At 36.2% G+C, this 23,364-nt stretch overlaps 1 protein-coding gene across 4 annotated transcripts in view; it reads left to right on the forward strand.

Moving 5' to 3' along the window:
* The window catches only part of POT1 (protection of telomeres 1), a 63,681-nt gene that overhangs the window by 38,254 nt on the left and 2,063 nt on the right, over nucleotides 1-23,364 (forward strand). For 3 of the 4 annotated variants that reach the window (XM_085218374.1, XM_085218383.1, XM_085218397.1), the window contains 10 exons: nucleotides 140-295; nucleotides 9,198-9,361; nucleotides 10,009-10,097; nucleotides 11,067-11,174; nucleotides 11,589-11,745; nucleotides 16,026-16,231; nucleotides 18,186-18,321; nucleotides 20,017-20,111; nucleotides 20,543-20,634; nucleotides 22,626-22,731. In XM_085218374.1, the coding sequence (XP_085074500.1) occupies nucleotides 140-295; nucleotides 9,198-9,361; nucleotides 10,009-10,097; nucleotides 11,067-11,174; nucleotides 11,589-11,745; nucleotides 16,026-16,231; nucleotides 18,186-18,321; nucleotides 20,017-20,111; nucleotides 20,543-20,634; nucleotides 22,626-22,731 (1,309 nt within the window). The remainder of the gene's footprint in view (nucleotides 1-139; nucleotides 296-9,197; nucleotides 9,362-10,008; nucleotides 10,098-11,066; nucleotides 11,175-11,588; nucleotides 11,746-16,025; nucleotides 16,232-18,185; nucleotides 18,322-20,016; nucleotides 20,112-20,542; nucleotides 20,635-22,625; nucleotides 22,732-23,364) is intronic. The other variant, XM_010706251.4, reaches the window with a different exon arrangement.

Here is a 23,364-nt window from a genome sequence, read left to right on the forward strand (position 1 = left end):
TGTCCCTCTTTCCACCTCACCTGAAGAGCATAACTCATTGGTATTGTAAGCTGTCTTATTTTCTGTTGCACCAGTATGTATGAATTCCTGTGCATTAATATTTTGAGTTGAGTATTGAAATAGTTGATTTTGATTGCAGGTATGGGATGGCACAAAATGCCCCTACCCAACATGGAAGGTACCTGTGGAAACAAAAGAACTGGAGGGAGACAAAGTTCTTCTTCATCATCTGCGAAATCTAACAGTGGATGTTTTAGTCTATGACAACCACGTACATCTGGCAAAATCACTGAAGGTAATGTACAATTCATTGTTTCCAACTCTCAATTTGTGGTCTATTTTCTGCCTGGAACTTGCTTCAGAGAATGTATCTGTGCAGTTCAGTTCTTAATTAGTCTCAAATGTTGCTCTTCATTGTTCAGTGTATTTCTCATACCTTTTATTTGAATTCAAAACTTCTTCAACATGTGTAAAACAGCCTCGTTACCCTAAAATTGCCATGAAAGAAATTCTTCCAATTAAGCAGTTCTCTCCAGACATTGTAATACCATACATACTCTGCATGTAGTGCATTCTGAAAATGTATTCTGTGCTTCAGAATTATTTTTAAATGATATAAGCAAGGATTGAATTTATTGTACCACTAAAGGCCTGTAATTCTGAATAAAACATTTTATCTGTTCTGTAAATTCCTGCAACTTACAGTGCTGTCTTAATTTAGTGGGTCAGTAATGTTGATTTTGCACAGTTAGAGAAAGCAACAATGTAATTAAGCTCTTGATCTTCATCAATACTGCCATCTTGCTTCTAAATACAGCAAATTAGCCAAAAGTACATCTTTAATTTTACATCTTGTCTTCTGTACCCAAGCATAGTTTTTCAGGTAGTGTTTGCCACTAAAATAAATAAAATAAAGGTACGGTGGTAGACATTTCTTAGGCTGTGGCTATCAGCAGACATGAAATCAATTTGACATATAATCCCCAGTCATAAGTAAATGATAGCAACATAACTTGCCTTTGTGTAAAAATTTGTAACTAACATTACTCACAGAAGTAATTCATTACCTACAGGTCATCTTCCAGAATTTTTCTTTTGTTAAGGACACTTGAGAGCACAGGAGCTCTCTGTCCCTCAGTGTAAGAAACCAAGCCAATGAGGCAGGAAACAGAAATGACCGAGCAAGGGCCTGCAATAAGAAAGGAAAATACGGGCAGTAGAATTTGGAACATGTGGCCTGGGAAGAATACGGGGATGCCACCTCAATGTGCAAAGCCAAGCTTTTTTGATTGAGGAAATTTTTCAAGAAAAATAATAAGAATGTGTTCTATAGATTACCCTTTGATAAATGAGAAAAGAGAACTGGCTTGAACAGGCACGGAGAATGCTGCCATGCTCGAAGAATTCTTTGCCTCAGTCTCCACAGGCAGTCCGGCTTCCCACGCTTTTCATGTCCTGGAACTTCTAGGCAGGGGCGGGGGAAGCAATATGCCTCCTATTGTATGCAAAGAGCAAGTCAGAGACTCCCTCATGAGGCAGAATGTGTACAAGTTTGGGGCTGAGTGATTTACATCCCGGTGTTCTGAAGGAACTGGATGTTGTGGTTACTGAACCACTCTCTATCATACTTAAAAAGTCATGGCTGTCAGGCAGAGTCCCTTTTTGACTGGCAAAAAGGAAACATCACTCCCATTTTTAAGAAAGAGAAAAGAAGACTCAGAGAACTACAGGCCAGGATGCCTCCCATCTCTGGCTAGAAGAGCATGGAGCAGATCCTCATGGAATGCGAGATGAGGAAGTGATCCATGATAGCCAGCATGACTTTCACCATCCTAACCAATCTCTGCGCCTTCTGTGATACAGTGATGGCATCAGAGGACAAAGGAAGGGCAAGTGATGTTGTCTACCTGAACTCGTGCAAAGTCTTTGACAGGATTCCGCACCACATCTTGATTTCAAAGTTGTAGAGATAGGGATTTGAAGGCTGCGCTTGGATGGTTGTAGTCAGAGAGTTGTGGTCAGTGACTCTGTATTCCAGGTGGATGTTGGTGATGAGTGGTGTCCCCTATGTGTCCATCTTGGGATTGTTCTCAACAAGCTCTTGCACTTCGGTTGGTGCAATCCTAGGTATATCTAAAGACTGGGGACAGAACTCCTTGAAAGCAGCCCTTTGGAAAAGAAGTTGGAGTTCTGGTGGATGTAAAGCTGGATAGGAGCCAGCGGTATGAGTTTTGCAGCCTGGAAGGCCAAGAGTATCCTTGGCTGCATCAAAAGAGAGGTGGCCAGCAGGGCAAGGGAGGAGGTTGTTTGCCTCTGCATCTAGGCCTGGGGCCCCCAGCACAGGGATGATATGAAGCTGTTGGAGCAGGTCCAGAAGGGGGCTGCAGTGGTGATCAGAGAGCTGGAGTGCTTCTTTTTGAAGACAGGCTGAGGAGCTGGGCGTATTTAGCTAGGAGGAGGCTTTGGGGAAACCTCGTTGTGACCTTCCAGTACTTGAGAGCTTATAAACAGGAGGGAAAACAACTTTTTACACGGTCTGATAGTGATAGGACAAGGAGGAGTGGTTTTAAACTAGAAGAGAGACACCAGCACAGCCTGCTCAGAGAAGCTGTGGGTGCTCCATCTCTAAAGGTCTTCATGGTCAGGTTGGATGAAGCATTGGACAGCCTGATCTAATGGGTTGCAACTCTACTTATAGTGGGAGGTTGAAGGTTGATGATCCTTAAGGCCCCTTCCAACCTAAACCATTCTATGAAAATGAAGGAGGAAAATATTTAGTGTTAGAAATTTTAATTAATATTTAATGAATGCTATGTATATTCAGGAATTCTTGTTGATTACGTGCGACATGGGAGTTTTCCATCAATTCTCTTTTTTTTTTTTTTTTTTTTTCAATCTTACATGTTCTTTTTTAACTGTGAAGTATCTGTGCTTTTGTTGGATACTGCTTAGTGTAGCTGAAGTTCTGATGTGACAGTGTTCAGGAACCTGAGTTGACCTGCTGGGCAGCACAGACTGTTTTTCTCCACCGAAACACAGAAGGTGTTACTTTCACTCATGTAAACTGTAGAAGTGTTAAGATATTCGTGTTTTGTGGGGGTTTTTGTTTGTTTGTTTCCACTTTTTAGTGGATTGTCCTAGTAAGAGTTGTTGAAGAAAAAAAATAATGATACCCTTATAATTAAACTTCAGAAAGATTTACTGAGTTCGGATTACAATTTACACAATTAATTTTATATTACAGAAGAATCTAAAGATAAATTGCTGAGATGGCTTATAAAATTTAGTATAATAAAAGGTTTGTTTTTAAATACTAGTGAAAATCATATAGCGTTATAAGAAAGTATAACTAAAGTACTCTTATTTTACCCATATAATATTTTATTTCAGAGTCTTATTATACAAACATTTTTAGAAAATCATTTTTGTGTACTATTGAACTGGTGGGAATTTACTGCATCCGTGTCCACCTTGTGAGTGTGAACACAAGAATAGTGTGGACACAAACTGCGTACTGAGTGTTTTGCTAGTTTATTGTTTCAGAAACAATAAAAGTGCTCGATTTTTGAGCCATCTCTTCTGCATCTGAATGTAACTTAGAATTGCCTTTTTATTGCATGTTATTGAGGAGCTGTTAGGTTACACTCCCATGTTGTACCATTTGCAATGACAGTTGCACTTCTGAAATGAAGTTTTATGTAGGAACAATACACTTTATGCAGTTTTTCAGTCTGCAGAAGGGCAGAAAAAAAACAATCAATCTGAATTATTTGTTCTTACATTAAAATTGTATGTGTAGGTTACATGCTCAGACAAGAACGTTGTAAATAACCCATGCACAGTGTAGAGAAACTGGTTTATATATTATAGTCAGCTGATAGTAAATTCTAGAGCACAGTGTCAGAAAGCAGTCATTTGTTAAAGTCTCTTTTAAGGGATGCTACAGTTGATACTGTAAGTGGACTTTTTGTCACCTGTTACTGCCCTCCCTTCATGCTAATAAAAGTTGTGACTTTTCAGCATTTGCTGCCTTAGCAAAACACAAACAAAATTTTCAGAAGTGTTATCTCTCTGACTAGATTATTTACTGGGACAGAAAGACATAAACAGAGCTACAGCTAAGCAGAGATAATGGTGTTCACTGCTTTCTCCAGAATTTCCCTCTCCTGTGCACCTTGAGTGCAGGAGTCTTTCCCATTTTTCAAGGAACCCCAGCCTGCAGCTAGCTCTGCAGAGTACCCTTTCTCCCTTTAGGTCTTACTTCGTTATCCTTCTGTCTTTTATTCCTGTATTTCTAGAGGTTCTCAGGATTCATGCAGACTAAACTACTCAAAAATTAGATCCGTGACATGCATTTCTCCATTGTTGGTATTTTGCTAGGTACTAGATACCTGATTTAGTGGGTGGCAACCCTGCCCACAATATGGGGATTGGAACTAGATGACCTTTAAGGACCATTCTGTGATGCTGAGTGTCACAATGAGTGTCAGAGATCCATCCATCAGTGCACAGTAGGAGTCCAGTGTCCACACTGGTTAGAGATTTCCTTCATATACAGACATTCATTAATATGTGGTACTGAGCATTCCTCTCATGAGGAATTGCCAATTTTGTTTTACAGTATATTTTCTAATTAGCATAATAAAAATAAGCATATCTAAAGGTCCTGGTCTTTCTAGTTTCATGACATTATTTATGTTGTTTATGTATGTTCGGGTGCAGACTTTGAATATTTTCTCCTGTTCCTCCAGCTGTATAGAATCTCATGTCTTTTTTGATGATGCTTTAGACTAAGTAGTCTTGCTTGCTTTTCTAGTGACTGAGTCACATTTCTAACCTGTGACTTAGAGGTGCATAACTGTGGTATCTAGCTTCATATTTTTCAGGCCTGGGTGGCATTCCTGTGACCAGTCTGGGGTATTTTCTTTACTTCTGTCTTTGTACTCAAAAAGAACAAAAACAAAACAAACAAACAAAAAAAGCCAACTCAGATTCTCCAGAAATTTCACTGTCCTTTTTCTAAGTTGATCGTATTCCTTTCCTTGGATGTGAAGGACCATATTACACATTACAGTGTATGTGATTCCTGTCATATGCAAGTAGTGCACAATTAGTGAAATTGAACTGCTGATAGGATAAAATGATCACAAAAAAATCACCTTGAATATCTGCCATAAAATATGTCTAAAAATCAGTACAGATGAATTTAAGTGATTCCTATGCATAAAGACGAGTTCTGGACAGACGTTGGTGACAAAACATCAACATTTAGCTGCCGTGACAAATCACTTTCTGGAATTCACCAGTGCTAAATGTAAATGCAACCCTTTGTTTTGAAGAAATTGCATGCTAAAAAGTGTTTTTAAGTTGAGTAGTTACAGGGAACTGTGTATGGGACTTGTTTTTTAATTTTCTTTAGCTTTGATATCTATTTTTAAAGTAGTCACGTTTGAATTGTCCTGCAAATAGGGTATCGTTACTGTTATATTTTATGATGTTGCCAGATTTTTTTCTTACTGTTTTAATTTCATTTGAAATAAATTTTCCCTGAAGTAGGCAGATAGTTTGTAAATAGAATTGCTGTCGGGTCAAATAATTAGGGTACTTTTGTACTAGATTTTAGTGATGACTCTGTAAATCATGGATTTTGCTTTAATTTAGATTATAATTTGGTCTCAGACAAGTATACAGTATTTACTGTGATCTGCAGGCATTCAGTAAACAACAGAAATGCAGTAATGTTTTAGCTGTAAGACCTTCAGTAGTTACTCGCTGTTACTAAGAGTGAGCAATGCTGCCCCCCCAAGGAATTTATGGAAAACGCAGGTCTGTCTTGCACAGTTAGATCTGTTACTTTGTGTTTGCATTTATACCTTCCTGATTTTTTTCAGTATTTGACAATGCTGATTATAATGCATCTTTGTAATACAGTTGTGAGTGATGTTAAAGTATAAAATAATAATAGTGCCTACAGAAGAGATTTAGTAAAATGCAAATGGAGAAAGTAATATTTCTGTAGTGATCATGCATCTTGGGAAGTTAATTGTTGTATTGAAACATTACTTTTTGCATTAATTTCAGCATGCAGTTTTAGAAGACAAACACAGCATTTTATGTTTTTATTTCTCGGCTCTCCTCAATCACAAGTAATGTTTTAAGTTTGTGCATGTAATTACCAATATTAAATACTTATTTTTTTCATAAAGGTGCTTCTGAAACAAAAAGATCTTCGATTATAGAGCCCTTTTTCTGATGACATATACACAGATCACTCCAAAAGTACTACCTGCTATTTATTTCCATGGAAACTACAGCAGATACAGGGAGCACAACAGCACTGTTTTGATAGAGCGAGTACTCAGCTACAAAACACTATTTTTCAATGTAGCCACCACCAGTAGCTGTGCATTTTTCACCAGCAGTGAACAGGAGCCTGCGTGCCACGCTCATAAAAATCTTCACCAGCAGAGGTGACCCACTGTCACTGTTGCCACCGCTGAAAGACGCCATTCACCCCTCATTGTGCTCACATCCACTGTTTGGTCTCCATAAGTATTCAGTAGGTGTCAGTGTCACTGGGAGCAGTTTTTTCCATATGGAGGAATTCAGTGACACACCTTTGCTTCATATGCACTTTCATGTCAGACACCATTTGTCATACTGTCCCTCTGCTGCCATCTGTCACATGGCAACAACATGTATCTGAATATTGTCAGGAAGGTTTGTCCTCTACTGCCATTCCACCAAGATCTGCCTCTGACATAGTGAGCCAGTATAGTAAAACAGGAGGCATTATTGTTGGAGTAGCTCTTAAATTGCTTTCTGAAAGAAAAAAAGTTTGACATAGGGTTATTTTATAAGGAGAACTTAGCTAGGAACTGAGGCTCTTTATCCAAAAGCATTTGTCATAGTCATTGGTTTAGTTTTAAGTTGTCTGTCCCTTTGATTTTTGTTTCTTCAATGTCCAATAAGTCTCTTAACCACCACCTAAATGTTGAAATTTTCCTGTTGATATCAGCAGGCCTTCTTGCATGCTTATTTGTATCTGTTGGAGATTAGCAATAAAAAGGAAAAGAGGGCTTGAAAAATGCAGGGAATTTTTCTGGCATATTGCCATAGATGTGTGCATTACTGTATTGATACAACTGTAAGGAGTGTTTCTGTTTCAGGTTGAATTAAAATGATGTAATGATATTCAGTAGTGTGACTGAGTCATAGTCAAAAGCCCTTTTTTTATAACAAACATAATGCTAGATATGGGTTCAGTTACTGCAAAATGGCTTCAATTCAGCAATGGCTTCAATTGCATGCCAAGTCCACTACTTTCTTGTAAGTTTATGTATTTAAGTTTCTTGACAAAGTTTACAGAGATCTACACATCTACTCTAATTTGGGAAGAAGAACTGAAAAGTGAATTATTTCATGTAGAAGTTAAGACAGGAAGAACGAAATAAGCTAGGTGTGGTGCTTTCTAAGCATATATTTAAAGGAAACATTTGATAAAAGGTCAATGATGTGATGCTTTATAATGTGACTGTAAGATTTTTTTGTCCGTTGTCTGGGAGATGACATGAGTACCTCATTTCTAGCCTGTTAGTGGAACACGGATGCTACCAGTCTGTCACCAGTAATTTAAGTGGTTGTGGAAAATACAAACAATGAGTTGTGTGAAATGAGCGTGATGCTTTGAATGAACAAAATGAGCAGCTCCTTACTAGTGCACATCAATTAAAACTCCATGCTAAAAGCCAAGTGCACTTTTTATGTCCCAGGTGCCTGAATTTCAAAATATGCTACCTTTTTCATATGTAATTATTGTTTAAACAAGCAGTTTGATACCAACATTATATAGTCATAGGCTGTTCTGTGATACAGAGGAGGATTCAAGAATCAAGATGCTGCTCTATCTGATTTTATGCATCCACATGTATGTCTACATGTAATCTGTAAGACCTAGCCAATTCAGTCTAATAAGCACTTCTTCACTTTCTGCAGATTAAAGTTACTCTGTCACTGGCTGTTAGTGTACCTAAAGTGAGAGCTGAAGCTGAAATGAGACTTAACAGACTGGCTGCTGTAATATTAATGCTAATGGAAGTCAATTTAAAATAATTTATCATTTATATAGTGCTATTTAAAAGATACTTAAAGCAAAGGTAAATCCAGGTTATTGAATATAACTTGCCATCTATCAGCTGAATCTTTGATTATGTTTTAAAAAAGTTATTTGGGTGCCAGTAAATTTGTTTCAAAGGCCTTTATACTACATCAAGGGTAAATTAACAATATAATTCAGTCTCTCTATTATCTCTGGATAAACCTCTAGAACACTGGGTTGGGGATTTTTGGAGAGGGGATGGTTGTGCGAGAGATAAAAGGAGTGAAATTTTGAAGTAAAAGCAAAGTTGTAAAGTTATATTCAGTGATCACCACTCCTTAATTTCTTTCTGAATAGTTTGTGTAAGGTAGCATAAAGTCCCTTTGTGTAACTTGACACAGCTTTCAGAGAGAACACAAAATGACTAAGCAAAGCAGGAAGCGTATGCTCTATGGGCCTGAGGAGTAAAGCTGAGCGAATCTGGGATAGTGTCAGAATCACTGAATTTCTAACACACATCCTTTTTTTCTGACACTGAGAAATGTTACCTGTAGCATAAAAGTGAGAGATGGTTGATAAATGTGTATAACCGGATGTGTATGTATACCTAAACAGCATGCCATGCATGATGATGGACATGAGGTAAATTGCTGAGTGTTCATCATACCTGGGAAGATAATGGCACATCAGTCGCTGGAAGGCTGAACAGTGAATATAGAAGACAAATTGTGCCCTTAGAAAAGGAATACATTGGCTTCCTTGGTCTGTCTTCCTGTTTGAGGATCAGATTTTGTAAGAACACTGGTTCTGAATGCAGCCTTTGCTGCCGTTAATGTTGTCTGATAAAGCAAAATACACAGGTCACCCTGAGAGCTTGTGGAGTTTCCATGTTTGAAAATATTCAAAGTCCAGCTGGATAAGGCCTCGAGTGACCTACTCGAGTTAACTCTGCTTTGAGCAATGAGTTTGGTCCAAACAACATCCAGAAATCCCTATCAACCTCAGGTATTCTGTGATTCTGTAAAAACAGAGAGAGCTTTATGAATTTTCAAATTAAGTAGCTAACTTTGTGTTATCAAATCTTTGTTTTCTCTTTAAGATCGGAAGTTTTCTGAGAATTTACAGTATCCATACAAAACAGGCAAGTGCTAAAAATGAAGATATATCATCACATATAGAATTTCATCTTCATGGTGGCACTTGTTATGGTCGAGGAATAGGAATCTTACCAGAAAACAACCCAGATGTTGAGGAACTGAAAACGTAAGTTCTATATATTTTTTCCTAGATGATTCTGGACAACAGTTATAACTATGCAGTTCAGAATTATAAATGGGTGTAAGAACTGGGAACTCTGGAACAGAATACGACTTTAGCACTGTTAAGATGAAGAACAGGTATTTGGGAGGGTAAGTAAGTGAAAGCTAATTTTTCAAATGGAAGATTAAGATTTTATCTTATAGTGCTATAATGATAAATCCAGGGCACAATAATACACTGTTTCATAGCGACATAATTTTTAGAAGATGATCATCCAAATGATTTGAGGATATTTTGAGCATGTGCTTATAAGTGCTTTATTGAGCTGAATTTATACATGAAGAAAAGGTAAGTAACTGACATCTCTGTTTATTGGGAATTCTGTTTCCAGTAGTACAGATTTCTTTTGGCACTGTATTGTGTTTGAAATTCCAGGAGTGCTTTGGAAAGGAAGCTGTTGCCTGCATCATTAATACACATTCTTCCTGCAGCTTCTGATTCAGTTGAGTTTTTTGTCTCTGTTGAAGAATTTGTCTGAGCATTTTACTTGTGTGTTGATAAATCACAGGTTTCATTTATGTGTAATTTATATGTCTGTCTGTATTTGAAAGTCTTCACTAGACTGAAAATGTGTTGCCCTTTATTTTTAGGTTCTTAGAATGTGTGGAACTGACAGACAGTCAGAATATGGAAAACATGTCTTCATCGGAATTAGGTGATGCTTTTGACAACAATGCAGGTAAAAGCAATTAAAAACTCACTTGCTCTTTCTCCTTTAATATATATACATATATATATAAGAATAATATAGTCGAGATATACATATGGTCCAAATAAGTGTGTGATGTTAGTTTGACAAAACTTTAGGGAATTCTTTTGGATTATTAAACCGGACGTTGACGTCACTGTATCCATCTCGCAGCAGAAGCATTTCGCATATAACAAGAAATACTTTCCCGAGAGGGAGTGAGTGAATTATTAAACACAAACAGTGTCCTTAAATGTACTATATAAAGGTCATAAAGTGGAGTGTCATGACTTCCTTACTCTAAGGGAGGATTCCTCAAAGACAGATGCTGAAAGCACCACTAAACAGTTGCTAGCAGCTGAGAATCCTTTCTAAAGCCATTGGATGGAAAAGTTATGGTAGGGGCAGAGTTTCAAGGTGCAACACCATGGAAGATTAATTGCACAGGGACAGTTCTCCAAACTCATTCTTACTTTTTAAATGGTATTTTAATCTTAAAAATAACTAAACAGTTAAACCCTAAAGCTAGAATATAGTCTATGCCTTTGTTGCTGGCTTTTAAAATCCTACATTACTTAGCCATCAGTAAAATATTTAGAGATTTTTGCATAGATTTGCTGCTCTGTATATGTGTAATATAGGCTGTTCAAAGAAGGGACTGGGCAATCTTTTTTTTTTTTTTTTTTCCCATTAATATCTATATTTTTTGTCCAGAAAGATTGCAGAGGTATAAGTACGATTACTATTAGCAGCTATTCACTGTATACAGTCTGAAAGTGTTTATTTTCATGGGTGTTGCTATTTAATATGTGCACTAACTTCTCCCCAAACAGAATAGCTCTTAACATCTAATATTTGTCTCTTGCATGCTTTGCTTTTATATATTATTTCCATATGTTATTAGGATTTTCATTCTCCTTTGCTCAGCTTTTTGTTTTGTGTGCACACCTGTCTGTTTAGCTGGTTTTGTGTGTCTACACGATAAAGACGTAAAGAAGGAAAATAATTCCTTCTTGATTTCAGATCTTGAATCACCGTTACAGAGATGTCAGCAATTATCTGCTACAGGTAGGAAACAGTTTGTTGTCAAAGTAAACTTTATTTTTACTAGAAAAAAAATATTTCTTGAGCTCAAATGTTGAAGTAATGTCCATTACTTACTACAGTAAGAACAATTATAAAATTGGAATCTTACAAGTTTATGAATTGTTTTTATTTATGAAGGAATAAAGCATATTTATATATTCTGTTTAAATTTGGTTCTTTCTATATGTTGAATTTCTACACCCTGAAGTACACCACAGCTTATTATGATTTTATTTAACGGCTGAAGTAGCATGTTGTATTAATAAAACTGAGGCTGCCGCTGAGGAGAAAAAGCAGGGAAGTAGGGCAGTATGTTTACCCGTGCTGATGATTCTCCATGTTCCAAATATTATGTTATTTAATAGGTATATATGGGGTTTTTTTGTTATTTTGCAGTATTGACAGATCATCAGGATATGAGTAACACAACACTGAAAACTGTTCTGAACAGCAGAGCTCCTCAACAGTTTCGAATTAAAGCAAAGCTGAGATCTTTTAAACCCCAGAAGCTTTATCAGTCTGTTAAACTTCATTGTTCCAAATGCAATACTTTGTAAGTGTTCTAGGTAATAAAAGTAATTTAGAAATTGTTGTATATGTTTTAGGTTGTCTGTATTTTCAGTGTATTTCAATTCTCTTTTTGTGTAAAACAAGCTGCGTTTAAATGTATTTCATTTCAAGCAGAGATTTGAAACTTACTGGTAATAAGAAAATTGGAAATCATCAGGTGATGTGCATTTGCAGAATCCTTTGAGTGCTTTCAAAACAATTTTTCTTAATTTTCAAATTTGACAGTGAAGTTTTTCCCTTACTAACACTGCATTAAGTACTTGTTTCTGTCATGTAGTTTTAAAATAGGATATGCAAAAAGATGTGATACTCTCCAAACTATGGTCCACGTTAATTAATAAAATATCTTTGACTAAAGTGAATCTTCCAGAGAAGATATCTTGTTCTGGTCCAGAAAAATAAGAACAATACCATTCACTTCAGCTTTTTGGTCTTTTTTCTAACTTGAATCAGTTCACTTATCCATTTTATCAGGTGATGTGGTTTCTCATTGTGACAAATAATGCTTTCTTAAATAGTCTTACCTAGAAGTTTCTGCTAATAATGAGGGAAAGTTTGCTTAACGTAGCCCAATTTTGATTAAAATATTGAATAATATTCTTTATAGCACTATTCTTGATCATCTGAATCCTGAATCACTTTTTTGCCTGGCTTAGCTTTGCATAAGCCCTAAGAAAACAGTTTTATAGCTACTGGTGTAAATTATTTTCTTCTTTAGGTGATGGCGTTTTAGCATTCTCCTGTCCATTTGAAATTTTTTGTATAATTGGGTTTTATTAGATGCACATTGCTGAGACAACAAAATGCTCCTGCTAGCTTTCTCATAGTGCTCTGGGTGCAAAGTAGTATGTTTGCTGCTTTAACTATTTCTCCTTGTCAGATGTTATTGCATTATCTTGGTTGCTAATGTGAAAAGTGCTTCATTGTCTTCACAGTACACAAGTACCTGATCTTTATTACCAAGTATTAATAGAAAATAATTACTATCTCTCTACCATTTCTGTCACTTTTTTGGATATAATTGCCAACTCTGTATAAGCCTATAAAATTGACAGGAGTTTGTTTGTTCATTATTAACTGTGTACTTACAGTTTTCCTTGACTTTTTATGTATTCTTTACTTGTCACATTCTCCATTTGAATTCCCACTTCTACAAATTACTGCCTTCTCTTTGCCACAGAATTAGGACAGATTTCAAACCAGAAAGTTTTGCAAGACTTCAGTTAGCATATTTCTTATTCGTACTACCATCCTGCTGCAATAATTGGACTACTTGCAATTATATTCTAGAAATTTGATTTCTCTTTTCTCAGCTGTATGCATTAGGTGAAAATATTCAAGAATATGTTAAGCTAACAGGCCAGGTAAGAAATTACAATTTGAGCTGCTCTCTCCTTTCTCTTACACATTGTGCTGGGGCGGAGAAGTTCTTTGTCTGTTTTTGCATACTTAGCATATTAAGCAGGAGCTTGACTAAACGAAATTCAGTGAGAGTTTGAACCTTTAACATTTTATGAGTAAGATGCATACAACTCTTCATAAAGTCCTTGAGAGAGGTGTATTTTTGTTTTTCAGACTTGTACTGAAGTCTTCCCTCTAAATACCAAAATGTTCACAGAATCACAGAATAGTTGAAATGGGAAAGGACTTCTTGAAGTCATCTGGTCCAAGCCCCTTGCTTAACCAAGGCCACACAGATTATGAGCATGTGTCTTTTGAGCATATCCAAGGAAGGATATTCCACAATCTTTCTAGGCAGCCTGTTCAATTTCTCAGTTACCTGCACAATAAAGTGTTTCCTGATGTTCAGACAGAATCTCCTATGTTTCAATTCATGCTCATTACCCTTTGTCCTGTCATTGGGCACAACTGAAAAGAGCCTGATTCTGTCCTCTTTACAACTTTCTGAATATTCATATATGTCGATGAGATGTCCCATTAACCTTCTCCAGGATAAACATCTTCAGCTCTCGTAGTCTTTCCTTATAGGAGAAATACTTCAGTCCCTTTTTTTTTTTTTTTTTTTTTGGCCCTTTGTTGGGTTCTCTTCAGTATCTCCATGTCTCTCCTGTACTGGAGAGTTGAGAAGTGGACAGAGAACTCCAGGTGTGACTTCATCAGTGCAGAGTAGAGGGGAAAGATCACATCCCTTAACCTGCAAGTGATAATTTACAGCAAACCAGCATACCGTTAGCCTTCTTTGTGGCAAGGGCACACTGCTGACTCATGTTCAAGTTGATGTTCAGTCAGGACCCCCAGGTCCTTCTCTGCAGAGCTGCTTTCCAGCTGGCTGGACCCCAGAATGTATTGTGTATGGAGTTATTTTCAGAGAAAGTGCAGCACTTCTTGAATTTCATGAGGTTCCTGTTAGACAATTTTTCCAGCCTGTTAAGGTCCTTTTGGATGACAGCACAACTGATTTATCTGCCACTCTTCTGAGTCATCAGCAAATTTGCTAAAGCTGCACTCTACCCCATCATCTAGATCATTAATGAAGATGTTAACAGGACTGTGCTCCATATTGACCCCTGGCATACTTTGCCAATTTCTAGCCTCTAGATAGATTTTACACCCTTTACACCACTGATCACCATCCTCTGGGCCTAGCTGTTCAGCCAGTTCTCAATAACCTTGCTGTCTACCCATCCAGCCCATTCATCAGTGACTTGTTTGTGAGGATCTTTATGAGTGATAGTATTAAAAGCCTTACTGAAGTCCGGGTGGGCAATATCTGCCGTTTTCCCTTCATCTACTAGACTGGTCATTTCATTGTAGTAGCCTGTCATGTTGATGAAGCATGACTTCTCCTTGGTAAACCCATTCTGACTACCTCTAATTATTTTGTTGTCCTTCACGTGACTGGAAATGTTTTCCAGATTTAGCTGCTGAGTCACCTTACCAGAGTCTGAGGTGAGATTGACATATTGACAAACATTTAGTTCAGTGAGTCCTTCTTGCCTTTCTTTTTTTTTTTTTTTTTTTTTTTTTTTTGTAGCTAGGAGTAACATTTGCTTTTCTCTGTTACTTATAAAAATTGAACTGGTTACATTTGTATATCTGCACTAAAGAGATTATGACTCCTGCGTTTCATTTAGTTCAAAAAATAATTTCATTCCATTCCTGCCTGTGCAGGAAATCTACAAACCATAGAAACGAGGACGGTTCAATGGGTATATCAGGGATAATGACCTATTATATTAGGTCCATTGTTTTCCCATTTAAAATAGTAATCCAGAAACAGAGATTGAAAGAGTTCATGTGAACAGCACTGTTTTCATATAATAAAAGTTAAATTAAAAAAAAAAAAAAGACTTTTTGTATGCTCGTTTTGCAGTTATAGCAGAAGAATATCAAAGCTTGGGTTTTACACACAAGAATTATTCTCCTCAGTGATGAAAGCAGATGCTCTTGGATTTGAAAGAGAAATCATCAACATAAATTTCAGGAGTTGTCGTTATTTTCTTTTTGACTCTACTCTGAAATTTGCTATCTACTTTCCTTCAATGTTTTATGAAATAGCCCAAACTTTTACTTTTTCTGTCATTGTCCGTGCCACGGTTAAGACAGCTCAGGCAGGTCTGAGGGGAAAACATTCTAAAGTATTTTCTTTTTTTTCTCTCTATGCCAGCTGCTGTCTCTTTGCCTGTTTTTGGCAATAGTGGTAATTTTTGAATTTCTTGTCTTATTTCTCTGTGGGTGAAACAAAATATACGAATGATGCATCTTAACCTGATAGGAAAGAAACTGTTACATGGAGTTGCAGATTTTCCATTTACAGTGCATATGTGAAGTTAAACTGCAGTTTTTCATTTTTCTCTAAGCTACACAAAGTAAAATACGCTGGAACATGGATGTTCATATAACTAAATGTTATATAAGCTTAAGTGGTCATTCAGTTATACTACAGTGAAATGCAATTTTCTGTGTTTTTTTATTTTTTGTTGTTTTTTTTTTTAATAGCCCAACTGAAATCTCTTAAATTTGTCATTTGTTTTTCCATGGCTTTGCATATGTGTGAACATTGCTGCCATGCTGCCTCTGCTCATAAGTAAGCTTATGTTACTTTGTTAAAATGGAAATGAATTATCTTTATATAATTTGCTATATAACTCTAAATGTCTTAACTGATATAAAAACAAAACTACTATTCCTTTATGTACTTTTAAGTTTTGTGACTACACTGTACCATTTATTTAGAAGTCTGCATTCCTTTTTGCTAGATTGTTGTTAGCATTTACTTACTAATTTTGGAAATGGTTTTAGGCAAGAAGTTCCAAATGGAGATGCTTTTGATTCCATTTTGCAAGGCTGTGAAGCTACTGCCCCAAACCCAGAATTACAGAGTATGTCCTGGTATGAGTCTGTAATGTGGACTACAGGAGATGAGAACCAAAGGAAAATAACTATTCATTTTGTAAAGCATTATGAAATGCTTCAACGTCCTGAAAATACCTTGCTTATGATAGAAGGTAAGATGAAATTGTAAATATATCACTTTTTATGACAGTGCCCACTCTGAGTTTACAAATAACTAAACAAAGTTAAGACATGCTAAAGTTGTATTCAGTATAAGTATCAATGATCATTAAGGCATTTTATAACAGAGAGCTAAGCTGGAAATTTGTTACTGTAGTGTACACACAGGAAAAAGTAATGAATGTTCATACTGGTTGGTAAGGTACTTCTGTCTGTTTCAAGCAATTCCCCAAATTAAAATGTAATATGTTATTTTCCATATGTGCTTACTGATTTGCAGTTCAGATTTGGGTTGTCTAAAGGTTGTTTTTTTTTTTAGTCTTGATATGGAAAAGGCTTGAAAGACTTCTGCTGCAAGGAAAAGGTTTGGAAGGCCTACAAGCCTACAATTAACTTTGTCAGCCTCTGGATGTCAGTGTTGTTTCAGACAAATAAGACATCTTATAGCATGTTTTTGTAGTTCTGGTTTTGTTTTGTTTGTTTTTAAATCAGGTTTGCCTCAGGGAAGAGAAATACCTACTGATCTTTAGACAAAGCAATTTAGCAGTACAAATAAGGAATGTTTTGAGTAGAAGAAGAGCAGTAAAAATGTATGCATATAGTACCATTCTGATTCCAGAACAAAGTCCTCAGTTGTGCCCAAATATAGAGGTGAATAAGTAAATCTGAATCAGGGGATCCTTTGCATAGGGTTTAGGACAAACCTACTTTTATTTCCTGCTGTTTTATGTTTGACTGGTTCTGATAGCACGATTGTGTCTGATGTGTACAAAAAGGGCTTTTTTTTTTTCTGTGTAATACGACATAATCTTTATGAAAACAAAATAAAAGAACGATATAACATAGTAAGTCTTTTTCAGATATTAAAATGCCAGCAGCCAAATATCTTTGTCTGTAAATTTAAGTACTTCATGTTGGAGCATAATGAGTGTTTGGACTCTTTTTTTTCCCAACACACTGATTATGAACTTTTCCCATGCCACGTGTTATTTTAAGTTTTTGGAGGTTAAGATTTTGAAGTCTCCCTAGAAATCTTCTTGACACTTTTCTGGATACTGACCATGCTCAAAGGGCAAATACATTACATCACTTTCAGGGCAGATATAATCAAGGTTATTTGTGTTTGTTAAACACAAGCAAATTGCTCTTGTTCAATACAAGACTCTATTCCTTCCCATAATCTTTATCAAGAACTTCTCACCTCGAGCTTGGCACTTATTTGTCTGCAACTGAGGAAAAGGATAAAGGACAAAATTTTTAAGTGGGCTTCCAAAGGGAATGAGGAAAATCAATAACTAGTGCTGTAGATTAGTTGAACTGAAGAACGAAATGTTTCAGTTAACAACAACTAGTGTAATGTTCCTTGCATATTCTTAATATTTCTACTTGAAATCAATGTGATTCCAATCGCTGCTAACCCCTGCTTGATTCTCTTTTATACTCGTCTCTTGTGAGTCTGAGTTGATGCAGCTTTATATTAAAAAAAAAACAACTCTGGAGGCCTCTTAGCAATGCCATAGTTAAAACTACTCTGAATTTTATGTATTAATCTCTGGGATGAGAGTTCAGCTGTATATGAAAGGTATGAACTGTGTCACTGGACTTGGAAAACCTTTTCGGAAGCAATTTCAAATATCTGTGTGTTTTTCTTATTTTTTTTGTAATGAGAAATGCATTTTGGAGACTCCATAATATTGAGCATTTTACATCAGTAGTAATAATGCACCTTTACTTATTTCATCTATAATTACCTCATCAATACAAGTAAGAGATATATACCATAAATATTTTACAACCCAGGGCCATAATTACTTGTCATAAAGTCTTGATTATACTTAGTGATAAACATCAGTTGTCCTCAAATGAACATCTAATCACCCAAGAAATTCAAGTTCTTCTATTTACTTTTGATTACAGTTTAAGAAAACATTTTTCCATTTTTAATAGGTGGAACCTTAAAAGAAATCTGGAAGCTTACAAGAAGATTTAAATGCGTTATTCCTGTGAAATCCAAGGAAGATAATCTTGAATTATTAGATCTTTCAGCTCCTTTTCTTTTACAAGGAAACATAAAATATTATGGGTAGGTTAAAAGTATTTATTGATGAGAATTGGAGTAATAGAGATCAGTAATTCAAACTGTAGTGCTCAAGGGATAACTTATCTAAGAAGTCTTTGATGCAAAGCAAATATCAAAGCCTCCTTTTGGCTAAATTGCATTTGGATTTTATCTTGCTCAATCACACTGTAAGTCTTATATCTTTAAGTGCACAGCACCCCAGCTTCAGTGTTGCCTGCAGTCCATGGTTAGGGCAGTAATTTCAGAGACTGAAACATGTGCATGAGTCTGTACTGACTGCGGAATGTCCAAATCTTCCATTTTCTAGACAGACAAATAGCATTTTTTTGGTCTTTCATGGTAGACAAAAATCAAAACATAAACACATATGTTGCTTTGAAACAGTAAGCTGTGGGCTTTTTTTCCACATAGATAAAAATAGAGGCTCCAGAGGATTAGTTCAGTCTTAAGTCTTACTCTCTTTTAAATTCCCAGTGTTGGGAAAGCTTTCTTTGCCATAGCTATTTATTGAGATTCACAATAGTGTAAAATAAGTTGTCAATTTATAGATGCTGATCTCTACAGGGAAAGCTTCAAGTACCTTCAGGTGTCTGAAATTCCACAGTTCACAGAGAATGTGGAATGTGATACACAAATCTAGGTCTGGTATCTGTGCCATAACTTTTAATACTGTATTCCTTTTCAGTGAGTGCTAGCTAGTATGTTTTCCCAGTACTGTGCAGCAGCATATAGTTCAGAAAACTCAGCAATATGTAGGTCTCTCTGAAAGTAGTACCTCCTGTTTACTTGAAAATGACAACAGATACAAAGAGAACGATAACACAATTTGAAACCTGAATTTCTCAGCTACAAGACACTACTTCTCAACATAGTCACCACCATTTTTGCCAGCAGTCAACAAGAGCCTGCATGCCACACTCATAAAAATCTGCACCAGCAAAGGTGACACACTGTTGCCACCACTGAAAGTCACCACCCACCCTTCACTGTGCTCACACATGTTGTTTGGTCCCCATAGAACTTTAAGCAAACATCAGTGAAGGTCAGTGGGTGCAATTTTTTCTGCTTGGAGGAATTCAGTGACACCTTCACTTCATACATGGTTCTTTGTCAGATGCTGTTGTGTCAGACTGCCTTTCTGCTGTCATCTGCCACACGGCAACAAAATGTAACAGAATACTGGTGGGAAGGTTCAGCCTCTACTGCCATACCACCAACATGCACCTCCAACATTGTAGGCCAACATAATAACATAGGAGGTATTACTTTTGTAGAAACCTTTTTTACTTTTGTAGAAGCTTGTATTTAATATGTTTGAACATAGGTAAAGACAAATTTCTCTTCTAACCCTGTTGTGCTTTTAGAGCCTGCCACTAGTTCAGATTCATTCCATCTTCCGTAAAATAAGATGTTGTCTGCATTGCTAAATGACAAGTGGTGATATACGAATTTATGCTTAGCTACGTAAAATGTACAGACCAAGTTTATTTCTACTCAGGAATGATTGAAAAGCAGCATTAAGGGTTTTGATATGGCCTAAGTCTCTTGTTTCCAGTAGAATAGTTGTTCAAAATAGCAGAAAGTTTAAGCTGCCACTGATTAAGGAAATCTGAATTATTTCTTTCTGTGCAGAATGTATATTCTGGTATAAATGTTGCAGTGCTTGGTTAGTCTCACTATTCTTGTTTTAAATGCTAGATGTAAGAAGTGTTCAACTCCAAAGAGTATCAAGAATCTAAGTTCCCTAGCAGAAAAACGGGAACCATCGTGGGAACCAACTGAAATAGCACAAGGTCAGCTGACATGATACTGTCCTGAAACAGTTTTGTGCCTTGATTCTTAAGTGTGTGTACATAATGCCTTGGTTATCACTGACTGAAGACTTTCATCTTGTATGGGTAAGAGGAGTAGGAGGATCTTACCAAAAGGTAGAATCTAACATCTAAGCTAAGGTTAGCTGTTCTATTACTAGGATAAGATAATCTTAAAATCTTCCTGTATTTTTACAGTCTCACCTGTTAAAGTGTTTCTAGGCAAGTTGCAATGTACTCTCAAAATACAAACCACTCTTTGACATTGAGAGCCTTTATTTTTTTGGCCTATCAATTTATGATTTAATTAGAATATTCAAAGTAAGTTACTACTGAAAGAGAGGTATTGCCTGCGTGAGTTATGATTTATCTTACATATTCACTGTATAAAGCAGATCCATCTTTTCCTTCAGTTTTAGGTATTGAACCACTCCAATACGTTTTCGTTATGAAGTTCACACTGCTTGATGGAACAGGAGCACTAAATGCATATCTTTTTGATTATGTAAGTAACCCTAGGTAAAAGTAAGCTATATGGATTATGTGGATTTGAATTTCATTTGTTACTAAAATAGCAAATGTATGTATAGAAGTATTCATTCTATGTTACCTGCAGCATTTTATGGTGTCCATTGCAAGTGTTATAGTGTTATTGATGCTGCTATCAGTGAAGATGCTTAGGATGCAGATCTAGTTATTTTTCAATAAAATGTATAGAATATCAAAGCATAAAGACAAAGCTGAAGCTTGTTGATAATTTTGTATCTCCACAGACTTTTATACTTTTCTGTGCCTAAATTTTGCTTTTATTGCAGCCTGAATGCTGCTTGAATGAATTTCAGGATTTATGCAAGTAATTTATCAGTTCAAAATGTCATTACTTTTTTTTTTTTCCAACTCCAGATAGAATCTAAGTTGTCCATTGAGTAATTCCCGATTGTTTCGTAAGACCATGAACTAGAAGAGACCTTTCTTTCTCTGATACTAGGTTATAGCTATAGTCATGCAAATATATCTTTGATTCCAGAAGCACTTTAATACCATTACTTTGCTTATGTTAGAATTAATCCACTTCCAATCTCCTCTGAAACACCTTAAGACCACTGAGACATTGAAGAATACATACTTTGCCTGAATACTAAATGCTGTAAAACACAGTTAATTTAATCTTCTTCCATCTAAAAGTTTTTTATCAGTATCAGAGGTGGGTTTTTTCTTCCGTATCAGAGTTTTTTAAGTTCTGAACATTCTCACTTTTGTTCTGAGTTCCTCTCTGTTGCCCCAAATCTTCTATGAGTACTCTGGCATGAGTCATTGCCATACAATGCTTCTATTCTGTAATTATAATGGGGATGAATAAATTTCTTGCTTACTGATTCTTGTTTGCTACATTCTTCTCATTTCTAAACAGAACCTCAGCTTATATAATATATAATACATAATATACAATATATAATATACATAATATATATAATATAATGAGACATTTTCTCATTCTTTGTGCAGTTGATTTGTCTTTCTTAAAACACAGTGTTTTGTACATGTATCTAGTGAAAAGTGCTTGTCATCTTTCTACCGTTCATTTTCCTTTTATATGGAGAAACTAAAATGCAGAAGGGAGGTGGGGGAAAAGATTTTAAACTGTCTCTGCATTTAGAATGCCAGAAATCTATAGTTTACAGTAGCCAAGAGTCTCATCAGATACTGTTTACAGCTCAGCTGCAGGAAAAAGAAACAAGTTTCTTCTGAAATAACAGCTGCTAGCATCTCTGCTGGTGGTAACTTCAAGGGCAGGCTGTGCCTTCCTAGCCTAAACTTCGGTCCTTCAGCATCGCCTCAGAAGAAGCTGGGCTACTTTGAAGTACAGCTTTACACTACCTTCCAGTCACGCTTTTATTGGAATGTTGTTTTCAGTTCTTTTTCTCATTATTTGAGTTTTGTAAGAAAACATTGTAAAGTTGTATAGTCAGAAGAACTCAAGGAGGAGAAAAAGTAGTTACCTGTGTCAGTTTTGTCGCTGGATTATCTGCTGACTTACAGTAACTTAAGCGTCTCATACAAAAATTTCACAAATGGTAGATTATTGAGTATTTTTATATTTTTAAAATATGATAAATTGCCATAAAAAATTTAAGTTCACTTTGTGAAACTCTAAAGTGATTAGCCCTGAGGGATACAAAATTAGGTAACAAGCATGGAAATTATAAAATTGGAGTTTTGTCAGTGATGTTACTCTAAATAATATCTAAAGAAAAGGTTTATCTAACATCTCCTCATTCCATTATTTACTTTACTCTTCCATGCAGAAATGCATCTGGCAGTATCAGCCCTTTGCCATAGTTTTTTCCTGTATCTTGACTGTAGAAGTATTATTTTTTTCTATTTCACTAACTATTTGGATGATTTTTACTTCTTTAAAGGGACAAGCAGTCAAAGTTCTTGTTAATGAGTTCATACCCTTCTTCCAACACCTCACTCTCTTCTGTTCTCTTCCAGGAAAAGTTTTTCCAAATTCCTGCCTCTGAAATCTTAACTAATAGTTTTCTTCAGCAAAAGATGGAGATGACCATGAATACACTTTCTCCTCCAGGAAGAAAATTAGGTCAGCTTGCTGTTTTTTAGAGGGAGATGAAAATGGAAAGGATCTTTTGGTCTGCTATTATGTATACAAAGTTTTAGAATTCAACTTATGCTTGAGTAAAAATCAGAGATGAGAAATGCTGGTTTCTATAAGGAGAGTTCTAATCAATTTGTTTTGATACGTTTCTCTAATGGTAGAAGTCCCTGTTGAGAAAAAAAAGTAATGATTCAGTAAATTCTCACGTGGAATGCAGTGATGTGTGAATACAGTCATGTAAAGGTAGACACTAACTTGTCATTACAGTTCATATGGAAGTGAACCAGAACACCCCTGTGCTGAGTGTCACAGCACGTTAGGGAAGACTGTAAGAGAATTGAGTGCCTGGCATGTGCACTGAGTGAGATTCTGTGTTTGCATGTGCACATTCTAATTTAGATCATCCCTTGCTGCAGGAAACCCTCTTAGAAATTAAGCAGAAAACTTCAGTCTAGATCCAGATGGGTTTTTATGTAGTAGTTTTGTTGTGACAGAAAGTAGCTGTGTCCAGACCACATCCATGCAAGGTATCTGTATGTCTCTGCCACAGCTTCAACCTCAGAAGTATGCTCCCACAAAGAGTATCAATGGCAACCACACCAAAGTCTTTTTTTTTTT

This window comes from Meleagris gallopavo, chromosome 1 (genome assembly GCF_905368555.1).
Source record: "Meleagris gallopavo chromosome 1, MGAL_WU_HG_1.1, whole genome shotgun sequence".
Classification (NCBI taxonomy): domain Eukaryota; kingdom Metazoa; phylum Chordata; class Aves; order Galliformes; family Phasianidae; genus Meleagris; species Meleagris gallopavo.